General features: G+C 39.2%; 1 protein-coding gene across 1 annotated transcript; it reads right to left on the reverse strand.

Moving 5' to 3' along the window:
- Window positions 1–1,004: 1,004 nt before the first annotated feature.
- On the reverse strand, window positions 1,005–18,113 carry LOC149829714 (actin-interacting protein 1-2-like). The gene is made up of 4 exons (XM_090015274.1): window positions 18,070–18,113; window positions 5,661–5,822; window positions 1,402–1,585; window positions 1,005–1,091 (listed from the first exon to the last, which is right to left on the reverse strand). Exons 1-4 carry the CDS (start codon window positions 18,111–18,113, stop codon window positions 1,005–1,007), a joined length of 477 nt encoding a protein of 158 aa, XP_089871400.1.
- Between the last annotated feature and the right edge of the window lie 208 nt (window positions 18,114–18,321).

Consider the following 18,321-nt stretch of genomic DNA (forward strand, 5'->3'; position numbering starts at 1 on the left):
AAGCAACGGGAAAGCACGCTTCTCAAAAAAAATGGCGCTTCCCAACGCGTTTCGGAAGCACAACATTTCGTGCTTCCACTAGGCTAGGTGCTTTCGGTAACTCTGATATATATACTTTAAAGTTAAGTCAACTTTGGTTGACTTTGACTAGTTGTTTGACTTATGGTCCAATGGTTAGTGTGGTCTCCCTTTTTCTCTCCTTTAATCTCTCTCTTCTTCCTTCTTTTCTCTATAAATATGGGTGGGTGGGTGCCTTTGTAAGGTGAGGGAGTGATGAGTAGTTTTAGGCAGAGTTACTCGAAGCACCTAGCCTAGTGGGGAAGCATGTTTCGGAAGCGTAAAACGTCGCGCTTCCAAAACGCACTGAGAAGCGCCAATTTTTTTGAAAAGCGCATTTCCCATTTATGGGAAGCACGTTTCTCTTTTATGGGAAACATGCTTCCCATTTATAGGAAACACACTTCCCATTTATGGGAAGCACGCTTCTCCTTCGCTTTCCCTGCATTTCCTCCCTTTTTTTGTATTTTTATTTTTATTTTATTTTTTGCTTCCCCCTCGCTTCCTAGGTCGCTTCCAGATTCGCTTCTGGTTCGCTTTCGAGACGATTCTTGATTCGCTTTTAAGTCGTCCCATGCTTCCCGCTTCCTAAAATTTTGAAAGTGCCACGCTTCCCGCTTCCACTTCACATATCGCTTCCCGCTTCCTCGACTAGCAACCATGGTTTTAGGCTTCTTGTGTGTTTTTTAGTGTATTGTAATGAGGATTAAAATGTATTTTTTTTGTATTTTTACTGTTCTTTATTAATGAAGTTATTTACTCACATTCTATTGTGTTTCATTTTAGTTCTTATGTTTTTGTTCAAATGCATTATGTTTTGACCCTCGGAGTCCATTATGGAGGGTATTGGGATCCGTGCCATTTTGTGACAAATATAACCTCAACCAGGTTTATCCAACTGCACAGAAAATATGAAAGAATTTCTATCAATACCAAAGTAAAGCAGACTAAAGCACACAATGAAACTTTGGATTAACACTTCCACTCACACCTGTAATACAGACAAGTACAGCCCCATCAGAACCAGTATGGTGCTGGAGACCATTAGAATATAGGTAAACCAGATTGTATAAAACTTTCATTCAACAGATAAATGAATGTGCTTCTTCGATCAACCAAAAAACAAAAAAGTAGAAGAAAAACTCTCCATTAGTCAGGCATTTGATTATATAAGTAACATTTAAATTTAATTGTGTTCCAATTAAAATGTTCATATTATCAATCTAAGAATCTGAAAAAGGAAAAAGTAGATATCATTCAATGTAGATATTTGCATCCTAAGTCCACCACTGGAAGTATAATTATTAATCAATAATGAAAATAGCATAGGAATATCATAAATACCGCTTTACTGTCAGGACTCCAACTAACAGCATAGATGCTACCATTGTGACCTTCAGCAGATAGCTCCCCAATCTTTTCTCCTGTCCTCCCATCATATAGTATACCTTTCTTATCTGAACTTACATTGATAAACTTGCTTCCATCAGGAGAAAACCTTACACAATTGACAAAGTTGGAATGTTCCCTGCACTTCAAACAATAATGTTTCCTTTACATACAACCTCTGTTCGGTAAGACACAATCAAGAACATCTTCCTCAACACATTATATTTTATTATGGCCACAAGCCTACATTGCTACAATGTCATGAATGAGTTTTTTATCATTGACATAAAATTAAAATAATGACTACATTTCTCCTACAAGAAATTTTGAAAAAAAAGAAGAAAAAATACCAAGCACTCGATGTTAATTAATATGAACCCTAGAACATTTTTCCAGAAGTTTTGCATTGGACTCTGCAAATCAAGGACACGACTGTTGCTCCAAAATAAAGAGTATGCTTCAACAATTAATGGGGAAAGGCATCTTGTAAACAATGTAGCCAAATCACACCAATGCACAATATTTGATGGGCCAAACAAGCAATGCAAGGAAACTTGAATAAATGTTATGTTTCTGCGTTCTATCTTGAACCAAGAGGCTACCATGAATTAAAATCTTAGAAGGATGAAGACATCTAACACTCAATCCAATTGCATCGATCAGAAGATGGCAGGTTTAGTGGATACTTAAGGGAAGTTTTCCACTTTTTCACTTTTTCTGTTTTGGTTAGCCTAACTGGAGTGCAGACCAGTGAATTAATGAGGTAACAAAAATAAAGTGTTCATATACATCATGATGACCAGTTTAGAGGTTTATCCTAGGGTTACCGGAAGTACCATAGGACATGGGGAAGCATGCTTCTCCGAAGCGTATTTCGGAGGCGCGAAACGTGGCGCTTCCAAAATGTATCTTTTTTTCCTTTTTTTGTTTTTTCCTTTTTTTGTTTTTTCCTTTTTTCGCTTCCCCCTCACTTCCCGCTTCCGCTACCCGAATCGCTTCCCCAACTGGCAACTCTGGTTTATCCTTTGAAGTACAATATGTTATAAGGAAGCATTACATGAGAGTCAAAATTGATTGGCTAGTGAAGTCCTTTTTTGTATTCAAGACCCAATAGGTCAAAAGATATAGTTATGAAGGGCATTTTTGTAAACTGACTTAAATTACCTTTATAAGGGTCAATATGAGAGGGATAGGGCACGATTCCAGCCCCTATTCTCTTTCTCCCTTGTCTTTTCTCACTTCCTCTCTTTTCCTATATCTTCTTCTTCCTCCTCACTCACTCATTTCTCTCACCTTGTTTCACAGTTCGCACACACCACATATTCTTTCACACATCAAAGGAACATAATCATGTTACCATCAATCTGAAGATGGTATCAGACCAGATGAAGATATGAAGGGAAATTTTGAAGCATACATCAACCACAAAATGACAAGGGGATTCATGACCTACCACATGGGAGCTCCAATCAGTTTTGGTTGCATTCATGCAGATAATATTTCAGAAGATTTTGGTTAGGGAGCTCCAAAATCCAAAATTCAGTTTTTAAACATTATAACAAAAAGTATTCTTAGGTATTTCCAAAAAATCTATGTAGTATAAACCTCCTTCTTTACAGCCTTCTCCAATCAGCTTCCCTGAGAGACGATCCCGCACTCATAAACCAATAGAAGAGAAAGAAACATTATACCAAAGGTCACATAATTAAGAGACAAATAAAAGATTTAGGCTTAACTTGGGAATATATCTAATTTTTTGAATAAAAAATCTCTTTAAAATATTTTCAAAATTTCTTATTCCCTTTATCTCAAGAGATATTCTATCAACAATAAAAAACATTTGACTCGCTTGAGTTATGACATCCAGATAAAATATCACAATTTAGTGTCATATGAAATGAGGCACATGAGCCAAGAAGCCAAAGAGACTTACTGGGATCAAAAATGCCAACAGAAGAGACCGTAGCTTCGGTTGGTGAAGCTCCTTTGAATAGAGGTTGAAGAGCTTCTACAATTTGAGTCAAGGACATGCTCTCAATAGTTGATTCTTGTGTAGCTTTGAATTCACTTGACTCTTGAGCAACGGAGGCTACCTTCTTCTCATAGGGTATCTTTAGTTTAGGACAATATATCTTGACATACCCCGGTTCACGACAATAATAGCAAATAATTTATTTTTTTTTCAAACTCATTGTCTTGCTTTCCATAGCTATCATTGTTTGGTCTCTTATAATGTGATAGTTATAATGTAGTAGTTGGTAAGCATGGACATGGTTTCTCAGCCTAGACACGGCTATGACCGAATTATCATCATCTTTAAATGTCTTTTTTTTAGTCTATTTTCTTTTATACTTAGCTCTTCAATAGAGAGAACTTCTCCTTTATGAAGAAAAGCCAATTTAGTAGACTCAAACTCCGGTCTTAGACCATTGATGAATTGATAGAAATGTTTCACATCAATTTGTCTTTGACGGAGTTCTATGTCTTTGGGATAATGTCCTTGTGACTCAAGAAGAGCAAACTCATTCCAAAGGTCGAACAACTTACTAAAATATTCTCTAATACATTTTTCTCCTTGAATCATAGTGTGTACCTTGTCTTACAAGTTGCAAATGTGGGTAATATCTTTAAGACTATGTCACAGGGACTCTTCAACTAGGTGCCGCACTCACATCGCACCCGCACCCAATGCGATCAACCTGACCCTGGGTGCAGTCAATGCACCCAGGGTCATTTATGTCCAACTTTTTGCCGCATCCCCGCACCCAAGTTTTTTTAAAGTGTCGCACCCCTTCCCCTGCACCTGCACCCATGTGACATAGATTTAAGAGAATACATTTTCTTAAGATAGTCTCATGCAAATATTTATTTGCATGTTCAAATTTAGCTAGACTCAAGCACTTCTTGATATCAAGACTACTAATGACCCAAGACATAATCTTGGCATGCCCCATTCTCCATTCTTTCCATTTTTTCTCATATGTGGCCATAGCCATAAAGATTCAAATAGAGATACATGTTTAAATTACTTTGAATAGAAAGCTAATCTAGTTTGATCTAATTTCAAATCTAACAAATATGTTAATCAAATCCTCAAACTGTATGAATCCATATGTATATATGAAACTTAAACCTTTATGAATGTGCAATTAGATTTTCTAGAGAAGCGTCATTTGTTAGTAGCCTTTTCCCTTATCGGTTAACTTACTCTTTTATCATTTATATATCCATAACCTATGTTAACTGTTAAGAAAAGGAAAGTTTGCCAAGCCCCTCATGTTCTTGTCATATTTTCTGCTTTTTGCCATTTTTATAACCTTCCAGCCTTAAACACAGAGGGAGAGAGACCTAAATTAGTAAGTGTTCCTGATGTGCTCAGACTAGATTCATAACTATATCGCTCTCATGAAGGGGGCTTGGCAGTTATAATGTATTTTGAAGCAATATTATCAAGATATGAACTGTGATCTGGAAACCAGCAGGGCCCATCCTCTAGGACAGAAAAGCTCTCTAGTTATGGCTTGAAAAATCTGTTTAGATTTTTGGTAGAAAAAGTGGTAGTCCTGTCCCTACAAGAACAAAGATCAATTATATTAAAACATTTACCTAGACGGTGCAGTTAATTTAAACCTGTGTTGGCCATTTTAGGAATAATAGTTTAAATGTTATCTTCAATACCCTGATATATTCCCCTTGGATGTTATTAGTTAATTCTCTTACTAGTTTTAAACAGACTACACATCAGATAAAGGGCAGGTATACATCTCCCTCACTAGAGCACATAATTCCTTACAATTTGGAGAAAATATTATTTACATCATGTGCATTGCTTTTGGAAAATGTCATTCAAGCATGAAGATACTAGGAACACTTATTTATACCATGATTTTATATTCCATTGCAAGTTAAACGTTATAGTAATGTTTCAAGCCAGAGTGCACTCCTAAAGTTTGAGAATGGTCATTATTTACTTAAAAGCTAACAAATCATATACTGAATAGCTATTAGAATTTCATTTGCTTCGACAGGCTAACATGTCACGCTTCAGTTCCTGCATTGGATCCTCATACCTTTACCAAAAAAGAAAGACAATGTACCAAAGGATTCTTCATACAAAACAATTATGTTAAAACAGCTGAACCTTTAGCAAATTTGCACTATCATTGACCTAATATAGTATAAATCAATCTCTTAATACCATAAACAAGACTAACCTTTGTGACAGTTTGAACCTAAATGGTGGTCCCTCATAGAAATTCACCAAGTAATCTTCTCCACATGTAACAATACGAAAAGGTCTTGTAGGCTTGAATGCACAACTTAAGACACGTCTTGAATGACCGTCAAACTCACCAACAGTTGATCCTGAATCCCACCTACAAACAAAAACAAAAAATACAACAAAGAGAAGGAGATCACCATGACAAAGATGGATTAAACTATAAATTGTGCAAAGCACAAAATACAACCGAAACAAATTTAAATGTAAAATATCAAGGCAATCTCAATCAAACTTCACATATGGTAAATAATGCTAGAAAAAAAAAAGATATTATCTCTATCATAAACAGAATGTCAATGATAGAAAGACAAAAAAATCACCCTTTCCTTACTCTTTGAGGTATCAAAAGAAAATGGAATTAGCAACATTATGCATGCTTGCTTTGTCATTTTTTAATTGTGTGCAAATGATTCAATTATAAATAATAAAAAAACTACATGTGACGTGCACTAAATGGAATTAGCAACATTAAACTGTTTAAGAGAAAAAAGTTTGTTCTGTTCTGAGTGCCAAACGTGTAAGCCTGTTAGGTTATTAGTGGACAGGGTCACACGCATTTACTTTTTTTTTCCCTTTTTTTCGACAGTACCATTGGGATTCGAACTTACAACCAACACAAGTGACGTGCACTAACTACTCTTGCCAGATAAGCGGATCTCCCGTTGGTATCTATTTTTTTTCTATTATATTTTTTTATAATCCAAAGAAGAATAAAAAATCATCACCGACGGCAGATTGTCGGTCCCTCATATTTTGCTTGCACTCTGAGACTAGGCCATGGGTTAGATTTAGATGGTGCATTCATTTATGTGAATCCATTGGCATTCATAAACGATAGGACGAACTCGGTCTGGATTCAAGTGAGTCCGGCGTCCTACTCTGTCCTTGAGGGACCTTTTACCAGACTGGCTTTTGAGAAAGCTACGATTCCGAGTCGACCAGACGTTTGCTGCATGGATTGTCAAAGTTGGGCCGCATTTAAAAAATGTGACGCCTCTTTTTCTAGTCTTTTGGCTACGATGAAACAAACATTTAGCGGCGTTTTCTTGTCAAGGAATAGGGTTCTGCGGCACTTCTTTAGTGGATTCCTCTGCGGCGGAAACTAAATGGGACCCACATGAGAACAGTTTTTCGAGAAAAATGAGAGTTAAGTGTGTAAAATGACACACCTGTCGAGGCATTTTTCCATACGCCATGTTTGTTTTGGCATTGTAAGTTCTGCAGAAACGCACGCCCATCGATGCATTTTTTGCGAAAAAACTTGAATTTTCCATGACACACAAACACCCCCTTAAACATCACAGTTAAAATTGTCATGTTGGCATCAGTGAGTCTCAGTTTTTTTTTTGTTACCTTTTCTTTCTTATTTTTAATAAGCAAGATGGGGTTAGGCCGACTCCACCCGTTACACTACATACCATTGGGTTTTGAACTTGCAACGTTCCATCACATGGTGACTTGCACTAACAGCTCCTACCAAACAAGCAGAGCCCCCGTTGGTTACCTTTTATTAATCCTTTCATACTTCTCTCAATTAAATTGAACTGGCAAGAGCTTTTAAAAATCGATGCCTATTTTTGTATGATAGATCATTCCCATCCATGAAAATGGAACAAACAGGTCTTTGAAATATAAAAAACATTATTTTTTGACAAAATATTATTATGTAATATATACAAATTGGGGTCTCAGGTTCATGGCGTTATCCCTCAACTTGCTCATCAAACAGCAAAAAAAAATAAAAAGAAAAAGACAATTCTCCCTCAATCAACACAGCTTATTTGTCTCTTCTGGTTCATTTTTTATGTTTGTAAATGTAGCTATGAGAAACTCAAAGTTAACCAAGCAATGGGTCAAGTCAAGCTAGATGATGGGTTCAGGGCTAGTCAAACTCTCCCTATTTATTTCTTGTCCTAAGTAAGATTATGTTAAGACGTTGCCAAAATACATATTTGCTCCTAATTAAGTGAGTCATTAGTAGCCAAAGTTGTGTTGTTGGTAGGAGCTGTCAGTGCATGTCTCCTTGTAGTGGGAAGTTGCAGGTTCAAAACCCAATGGTAGGTTGAATAACTGATGGGGTCTGCCAAACCCCACCTTGCCTTTCAAAAAAAAGAAGTGAGAGCCATTAGTCTCTTAGCCTAGTTGATCATGTCTCATTAATTTATAACCTTAGGGAGACTGGTCATGCCCTTCAACGGACAAGATGGCGTGGATGCCAATTCCTTGGGTGGTAAGTCATGGATACAAATATAGTAAGTAGCAAGTCATGGAGACGTGGATTGGTAGCCCCAAAGGGTTTTGTGTAATGGAAGGGCCCTTGGCTGCTAGGCGGGTGGTTAGAGTTTCTCACAAATGTCAGCCCCTTGCATTATGAAGGGTAAGGGTATCATGCCTTTAGCTCGTGCCGAAGCAAGACGACTCCCTAAAGACAAGGTGTGTCTCAGGGGGTTTACACCGTGGTATCAACGGCTGAATGTGCAATATGCATAGCCAGCGCAGGGTCTGATTTCGCAGGTGGTTTCAACATTCCTCATAAAAAAAAGACTTCTTGATGTTTAATAGAGTCTTCCTTTTATATATATATATAGTTAGTTAGTTAGTTAGTTAGTGGAGATGTGCATACAATATATACATAGTTAGTTAGTGGGGATGTGCATACAATATTAATGAGTTGAAATGAGCAATATCTCATAGCTCGTGTTATTTTATGTGAATCTTTATAGATATGATCTACATGGTCTATTTGGTTGGGATCAAATTTTTTGTTTCATGGGAATCCAGTTTATGCAAGTGTTTTTTTTTGGTGATTCAAAAATCAATGGTCACAAATGCTCAATTTTTTCATAGCTTAAAAAAAGTTTCTTTTGTTGAAAAAATGTGATCGATATAAAACTCGGTTGTTAGAAAAAGAACACCGTGGATTATCATGGGTTGTAGATTTTGGACCTTCTTTTAGTTGGACGGTCCCTCTTCCTATATATAGAGCACCTACTCCCATCTAGTAAAAGGTTTGGGTTTTCCAAATCTTGTAGTTTTTTTTTTAGTTGATAAGACCTTATAAATGTGATCTATATGCATTTTTAAACAGAAAACAAGTTTTAGATCATGCTATTGTAATCATTGTATAGGTTTTTTAAGACCTTAAAAAAATCAACGGCCTAAAATGTAGCAAAGTTTCATGATTTAAAAAATCTTATTTTATGTCCAAAAACATGATCTGGACATGATTCTTATCAAATAACTATGTTGAACACGGAGTCCGATTGAGAAGATACTACATCTATGATTTTACTATGTGTGTAGGTAATCCCGAAGCAGCTTAGCATTACTTTATATATATATAGCATACATCAACGAACCTACTGCCGAAGCATAGGGAATTTTCTGCATCTTTGTTCCTTCTTCATCATTTGTAGGACATTGTCTTGAGCTAAGTTTGAAATGGCTTGCAAGTGGACAATTAACAGGCTTTGCTTTGTCCATGTTGAACCTCTCAAGAACCTTTCTGATATACTTTTCTTAAGATAACCATATCATCTCATGTGATCTGTCATGAACGATTCTCATCCCAAGAATCTGCTTTGCTGGACCTAAATCCTTCATGGCAAATGTCTCACTTAGCTCCAACTTTAACTTGCTAATCTTGCTGATGTCTTGGCTCACAATCAGTATATCATCCATATAAAGCAAGAGAATGATAAAATTACCATCTGAAAATTTCTTCACAAACACACAATGGTCTGTGGAGGTTCTTGAGTATCCATGCTCATTCATAAAGAAATCAAATTTCTTATACCACTGTCTTGGTCTTGCTTCAATCCATACAAGCTCTTCTTCAACTTGCAAGCTAGGTGCTTTTTACCCTTGTCAATGAAACTCTCAGGTTGCTCCATATAAATTTCTTCTTCCAAGTCACCATATAGAAATGCAGTCTTCACATCAAGCTGCTCAACTTCCAAATTCATGCTTGCAGCTATATCGAGCACAGTTCAGATGGAGGGCATCTTCACAAGTGGTGAGAAGATCTCATCAAAGTCAACTCTTTTCTTCTGAGCAAAACCTTTCACAACAAGACGTGCCTTGTATCTAGGTTGAGAGTTGTTTTCATCAGTCTTCTACTTGAAGACCCATTTGTTCTTTAACACCTTCTTCCCTTTAGTTGTCTTTACCAGATCAAAGGTGTGATTCGCATGCAATGAATCCATTTCTTCTTTCATTGCCTTAAACCACTCAGACTTGTTTTCATCCTCCAAAACTTCTTCAAAAGTTTCTGGCTCACCTTGATCTGTAATCATCACATACTCATTTGATGAGTATTTTCTGGATGACTGTTTTTCTCTAGTGGATCTCCTTATCGGAGTCTGAGGAAGTGACTCTTGGGGTGTTGGCTCCCCCTCAATTTCTGACTCAACACTTCCTTCCTTTGCATCATTGCGAGGAGGTGGAATCTCCTCCACGAAATCATGAACAGTCGGCGCATCTAGGGGATCTAAATCAATAAGATCACCTGTACTGGACTCTGATGGCTCAGACTCACCAATGTCTTCAATGGTCTAATCTTCCAATAAGACAACATCTTGACTTCTGACCACCTTTTTATCAATAGGGTCATACAGTCTGTAGCCAAATTCTTCATGTCCATAGCCAATGAATATGCATTGCTTGACTTTTGGATCAAGCTTGGACCTCTCTTCCTTCGGAATGTGAATAAATGCTCTACAGCCGAACACTCTTAAGTGTCCATAGAAAGGTTCTTTTCCTATCCAAACTTTCTCTGGAACATCTCCCTTCAAGGGAATAAAAGGAGACAAGTTGATAAGATCAATTGTTGTCCTCATTGTCTCACCCCAGAAAGATCTTGGCAATTTAGAGTGTGACAGCAAACATCTGACTCTCTTAAGAATGATGTGCTTCATCCTCTCAGCAACCCCATTCTATTGAGGTGTCATCCTTATAGTTCTTTCATGCTTGATGCCATGATTGGTGCAATAATGATTAAATGACCCAATGTATTTGCCACCATTATCCGAGCGAACACACTTCAACTGCCTGCCAGTTTCTTATTTAGCCATGGCCTGAAAGTGCTTGAATACATCTAGAACTTGGTCTTTAGTCCTCAGTGTATAAGCCCAGACTTTCCTAGAGTGATCATCAATGAAAGTCATAAAGTACAATGCACCACCAAGTGTCTTGACCTTTAAAGGTCCACACACATCAGAATGTACAAGATTTAGAACATGAGATTTTCTAGATGCAATGCATCTATGGAAAGAAACTCTATTTTGTTTACCATGGAAGCAATGAACACAAGGTTCCAAAGATGTACCTGCTGCACCTGTCAGGAACTCTTTCTTAACTACGACTTGCAGCCCCTTCTTGCTCATATGCCCAAGCCTTCTATGCCATAATTTTGTGGACGAGCCAGTCTCCACAACATTCACAACACTCTTCCAGATCTTCGCTTACAAAGTGTAAAGGGAACGAGCCTTTGTTCCTCTGGCTATCACCAATGAGCCTTTGGTTAGCTTCCACCTTCCATCACTTTAGGTGTTGTTATAGCCCTCATCATCTAACTTTCCAGCAGAGATCAGATTCAATCGGATGTCTGGTACATGCCTCACATTTTTCAGCAACAACTTACAGCCTACACTTGTTTCCAAGCAAATGTCGTCCATGCCAACAATCTTTGACACATCTTCATTTCCCATTCAGACATTACCGAAATCACCTTGCGAGTAGGAAGTGAAGAAATCAACCCGTGAGGTAACATGAAATGAAGCTCCAGAGTCAATCACCCAATCGGTCTCCTGATCGATCAAATTTATGCTAGTGCCAGCACAGACAACCATGAGCTCTCCATCTGTGACTATGGCACCTTATTTTTCTTCTGAGCTCTTCTCTCTGTTCTACTCCTTAAGCTTGAGCTTCCTGCACTGTCGCTTCATATGCCCCTTCTTGTGGCAATAATAATACTCGACGTCTTTCTTTGAGCTCGAGTGTGAGTGGCCTCTGGATTTGCCATGGTAGTGCAGAGCCCCGCTCTTACTTCTGCTTCTCCCCCTGTTTTCAATCACAAGTGCCTTTGAGGTAGAAGGACCTAATGACTTTCTCCTGGACTCTTCATTCAACAGACTGCTGGTAACTTGGCTCATCGTTACCATTCCATCAGGTGCAGAGTTACTGACTGTGACCACCAAGGTTTCCCAACTCTCAGGAAGGGAAATAAGAGCAACAAAGTTTGTAACTCATCATCAAAAGTGATTTTCATTGTGGCCAACTGATTTACAATGCTTTTGATCTCATTCAAATGCTCTGCAATAGAGCCGCCCTCTTTATACTTGAGGTTCACAAGCTTTCGAAATAGAAAGGCCTTATTCACTGCTGCCTTTCTATCATAAAGGCTCTCTAGTTTGGTTCAAAGACCATGCGTCAAAGTTTCTATGGATACATGATGAAAGACACTATCATCTATCCATTGTCGAATGAAACTGATCGCCTTTCGGTCTAGTTTTTTTCATTCGACATCTTTCATCTCTTCTTGTTTGCCTCTCACACCGTCTATGGGTCCATCCAAATCTTTATAACCCAAGAGGTCTTCTATTTTAGTTTTCTATGCCATCCAGTTTGTGCCATTCAAACTGATCATACGCCCAATGTTATTCTCCATGACTTCATACACAAATATACTAACCAAATCTCTGATACCATATGTTGGGGTTAAAATGGACGTATCGGGTCTCCCCACAAGTGTGAATTGATGAAAACAATACGATGATGATAGTGGTAGAAAAATAAACCAAAACAAACTAGCTGCGAAAATAAAAATAGTGCACAACGATCTACGTGGTTCCCTCTCAACTGAGGTATGTCCACGACGACCAATAGGTCAACAACTTCCACTATCTTCAAACAAAGATTACAAAGTGGCCAAAAGGCATAAGCCTTACAAACACACAAGGTGTAACGAAATGAACAAGAGGATATGCCTCACTGAGGAACAAAGAACGAATGATTTGAAGAACTAGCTTGACGAAGTTGTCTTGAAAGAAGTGTCGCAACACTTCTTGTTTTTTTTTTCCTTCGCACCCTTTCGGTGCCCTAAAAGTGTTTCTCACACTCTCTCCCTAATATTCTGCCTTTTTTGCTCTCTCCCATTGCTTTTGCTCTCTCATTCATCCCTTAAATAGAAGACAAGACTCACATTAAATGCGGAAGACTAAATATCTTGCGTAACTTACGATGCGCCTTATCACAAATCGCTATCCAGCGATACCACAAATCGCTATCCAACGATAACCACAAATCGTCATCCGACTGAAACACATAACGCTAACCACAAATCGCTATGCAACTGAAGGCACTCACCACAAATCGTCATCGACAACTCGCTGAACCTCAAACTCTGAACAGTTGAATAGTCATTTAGCTGAGAGGACTTCTACAAATCGCTATCCAGCAAATACTCCAAATCATCTTCGAAAAGATCAAGCATCGTGCTTGAAATTCTGCAGTGATACTGAATGTGCATCGAACCAATGGATCCCACAAAGGAGGGAAACCCAACATACATCTCATCAAAGGGTGTTATTCTATAATATCTGCCCAACAGGTCTCCCGCTAACTCGAGTGAGCATTCAAATATTTGTCCCACATTCGTTCGTGAAGGTACTCTTAATGGATTGAATGCCATATCAACTGGTGTCCCATTTTGCAAATAAGACATATCCGGTCTAGGCAATTTTTTTGAAATGAAACCTTTTTTCCTATGACTTCCGACTACTTTATCGCCCACTTTGATTTTACGGGAGATTTACCACTTCCACATGTGCATCTGTTTGGAATGCAACTAAAAAGTTGGAAATAATACTGAAAGAACATTAGGAAGGTTGTTGAAGCAGTTACCTGTGTGAGATCTGGTGTAGTATTTGGTAACTACCACCTCATGTAAGTGGGATGTAAAATGTGGAATTGGACGTGTCAAATACCATCTCACTTGCATCATTTCTTACAACTCCATCCATCACCAACAATTCTGGTGTTGGTATTCCCACTCTGGCTACTTCTGACAACTAGTTTCCAAACATCGCCTAAATCTATGAAACCCATCCATTTGGATGGGCAAAATTTCATGTTTATGCATCCGCACAAATATACGTGTGGTGTTGTAATTTCAGTTTGGGTTACAAACTCTGTAGCGCATGTACAAGAGAGAGAGAGAGAGAGAACATTCACCATTCAACATTACCAAAATACATCCAACAGAATATTGGATGGGAGAGACAAAAGAGAAACATAAGAGCAAAACAGCCACAATCTAGATGGCGATTGTACATAGTTCAGAGTACAAGCCGATCAGCCCCTCCCCCCTACTATGTAATTTAAGAGCCAGATACACATCAGACATGACCCGTTGTCGAAGCCTTCCGAAATCGAATTTGATGCCCCTGAAGAAGATGTCGTTTCTTTCAGTCCATATGACCCACCATGCTGAAAGCAACCAAACCCACCACAGTAATCTCCATTTTTTTTGTGTCGTACAATCCTGGGACCAAGCAAGAGGTCCCAAATAACGAAGCACGGACGAGTTTGAACAAGTGGTGCACCCCAAGTTTAAAAAAATAAGTCTAGAATGACCGAGCAGAGCCAAAATAGGTGAGTCGTGTCCTCTACAACCTTCTTGTAAAGAACACACATGCTTGGAAATTGAATCCCCCGTTTCCTGACATTAATTTGGGTTTGAACACGATCCAGAGCCACAAGTCACGCCAAAGCTTTTGTCCTTGGAGCTGGCCCCTTACCCCACATACAATCACTGGGAAACCAGTTCATCCCGGATGGCAACAAGGAATGGTAAACTTGCTTAATGGAGAACCTATCTCCGCTCGCCATGGCCCAGTGAAGCCATGTCATGCCATGGACAGGCCTAAAATCTCTGCCACTGAAGGATCGAAGTGTCTTCCGCCACTCTAGCCAGAGGGACGAATGACACACTGAACTGGGCGTGGAAAAAAGGGATTCATGTAGACTACCATATTTTTGCCTAACAATCATAGCCCAAGAAGATTGAGATATGGAAGCTTCCCAAGCCCACTTCAAGACTAAAACGATGCTCCTTTTTCTCATAGTTGGAATCTCTAAGCCACCTTGGTGCCTCGGAAGCACGATCTGTTGACAAGAAACAAGCAGGTACTTTTTGTGCGACACAGTCCCAGACCAAAGGAAGTGCGAAAGCAAACGATTGATCGTCTGCTCTACTGTCGTCGGTATAATAGACATGCTCATTCGAAACTCTGGTAATCGGGCTAAAACATGGCAAATGAGCATCACTCGTCCCGCAAAAGATAAATATTGAGCCTTCCAAGCCTGCAATCTTCCTTGCACCCGCTCTATGGTAGACATCCAAGTAGAAGTTCCCGCTGATTGTAGAGAGTGCAACGATGGACCCAAGAAATTGACAGGAAGTCGGATATTGGGCAGTTGAAGATCCTTGCAGCAGCCGATTGGAGAAGAGGGTCAGCATTGAGTAAGACCAGAGCGCACTTACTCTCGTTCAGGCGAAGGTCTGAAATTGCAGCAAAGACTTTAATAATGAAGTACAACCTAGACATTTGATTAACATTCGCATGTCCAAATATTAAAGTATCGTCTGCATATTGAATTGTGTGACAAACAAAACCAGGAATGCCCAAGGATTCCAAGAAGCCTGTTTCTTTTGCCCTTTTCATGAGAATAGGTAAACCATCTACCGCGATATTAAAAATGATAGGTGCTAGAGGACAACCCTGTCGTACACCTCTAGCCAACTTGAATTCTTCCCCTCTCATTCCATTGATGCAAACTGATGATACGGATTTTGTGACCAACTCCTTAACCCATGCTATAAATCGGCTGCCAAGCCCCATATTTGTTAGAGATTCAATCAGAAAATCCCATGCCATTCTGTCATAAGTCTTGTGAAAATCCAATTTTAGCATGAAGTGCGGTGATCCAGTCGACTGTAAAGAGTGAAGAAGCTCAGTTGCACAAATAAAGGATCCTTGCAAACTTCGACCTGGAATAAAAGCACCCTGGTTCGGACAAAACAAGTTGATCAATGACAGTGCGCAACCGATTAGCCAACACCTTAGATATAATGCGATACAGAGCACCCATCACCGAAATTGGCCTAAAGTTGGATATGTCTGATGCCCCTTGCCTCCTAGAAATCAAAGAGATGACTGCCACATGATATGGTTTAGGCAGCCTCGCATTATGATAGAATTCATCGAACAAGTGGAGCAGGTCAGTTTTTACAGTTGACCAAAATGCTTTAAAGAAGTCAATGTGAAAACCATTAAGGCCTGGTGCCTTCCATCCCGATAGTTCGCTAATAGCATTCGAAATCTCCACTTCAGTGAATCTAACCTGCAAAGAAACAAATTGGTTTGCCGCCAACTGCTTATAGCCCATATCGCCGATGACCCCCCTGACGCCTAAGTCGGCCGAATACAACCTGGAGAAATAAGAAGTAATAGCTGGCAGGCAATTGTGCGGACCAAACTGGCATCCATCGATCTCGATCGAGAGTATACAGTTCTTACTGTATTTATTTGATGCGTTCATATGAAAAAAATGTGTATTATCATCGCTATTAGCCAACCATGCAACTCTAGCCCTCAACTTCCATCTAAGCTCATCTCGTGCTCTCCATTCTACAACGAGAGTAGAGAGTACGACGATACGCTCCTGCAATTGAAGCACTTGACCCTTCGGTACACCAACAAGATCGACCTGACGTTGGGCCAAATCGGAGAGCTCAGCTTCCCACTGGCCGATGAACCTAAACTTGTTCAGGTTATTAAAACTTAGCCATTCCTTAATACGTTTCCGAAGACGAAGAAGCTTAACATGGATGCGGATGGCCACCCAAGATCCCGTAGCAGGTTGCGCCCACGATTGACCTACCAACTGCTGAAAGTCTGGCACCCGAAGCCACCATTCCTCAAAGAAGAACCTACGACATGCCTTGAAGCCTGCGCCCCACGAAACAGTCATTTGTCCATGATCGGACATGGTCCGTGGCAGCAGACAAGCAGTGACATCCGGAACTGCGTGAAATAGTTCTGGGGAGAGAAAAACGCGATCAAGTATCCGCAAGCAAGGGCGAGACCTCATATTTGACCACGAGAATTGCTCCCCTACAAGAGAGAGAGAGAGAGATCTAAAATGGTTTACAATTTAAGTACTTGATTGCCAAATTATTCGAGATCTAAAATGGTTTACAATTTAAGTATTTGATTGCCAAATTATTCTAATGGCTGGATGACATGGTGAGTTGATTCACTTTCTGGGAAGCATATTGATTTTGTCAGTTATCAAGTTTGAACTGAAAAGTTTACTTCAACGATAGGGTCGCGAGATCAAAACTCAGAGGAATTGACAGGGGCCTGCACAAGATTTGAATTGCTTATCCGGTTCGGGCGTCAGGTGTACGGGGGACATAAAAACAATGAAAATATCAGATACAATATAATTGCACCAACATTAAGCACCTGATCACCCTCCATCTTGAGGACAGCCTGTCAGTTGTGGGGCCCAGGGCCTGATGGAGGGCAGTCAAGTGCATAATGCACAAATTTTGTGCCATGTGATTGCACCCGATCAGAATCCACAAAATAGGGTGGTTGTGTCTTAATCTTTGAGGGTCTTATATCGCAGTGGGCCGAGCCCATTAAGCGACCTGGTCTTCGATACGGGTTTTCTTGTCATTAAAAAATAAAGTTTAGATTAAAATATTGTTAAATTGTAAAATAGATGCCGTCATTATCCTAAAGAATTAAACATTAAAATTTTTTAAATATTTTCTAAATAGTCACTTTTTGAGCGCACAATGGTGAAATTTGTCCTTAGCGACCTGTTCCAGCACACAGAGACAAGGTCCTACCCCAGAACTACCCAACAATTAAGCACACACTCTATCCTACTGAGAAAGTGGAAACTCACTATGACACTTTAGTGATTGGATGTCATCCAAGAAAGTTTGCTCACAAAAAAACCAGGACCATTTTATGGGACAATATTTGCTACCCCTCGTGGGTAAGGAACCCCTCAGTGAAAAACTGTAATATTTTTATTATTTTTTGCACATTTGACACGATCTACATGTTTAGTTTAGTAGAAAAGGACCTTTGAAACATGTTATTATAACATGCATGTGAGATTTTTTCAGGGTTAAAAAATCAACGGCCTACAATGTACCAAACTTTCAACCTTCAAAAAATAATATTTTTACATAAAAAAATATGATCTAAGTGTTCATTCTTACGAATTCGACCATGTTGAATACATTTGCTCAAACCAACCTTCTCCTGTGAGTTCCAATTAGACGGTCAAATGCTTTCCCCATCTTATATTGCCCTTCGTAATGATGCATCTACTCATTCAGGAATCATGTCAGCCTTTTACATTAATGTTAGATCGTGGTTGTTTTTACTTTAAGCTTACGACATTGTATGTAAGGGTGTCAATAGGTCGGCTTTGGTTCGACCTAGGTGGAACCAAACTTGGATCATATTTTTGGGTAGGATACCAGGTCTAGACCCAGGTCTAATCGA

Source organism: Nuphar pumila, chromosome 8 (genome assembly GCF_984573655.1).
Source record: "Nuphar pumila chromosome 8, dmNupPumi1.hap1.1, whole genome shotgun sequence".
Taxonomy (NCBI): Eukaryota; Viridiplantae; Streptophyta; class Magnoliopsida; order Nymphaeales; family Nymphaeaceae; genus Nuphar; species Nuphar pumila.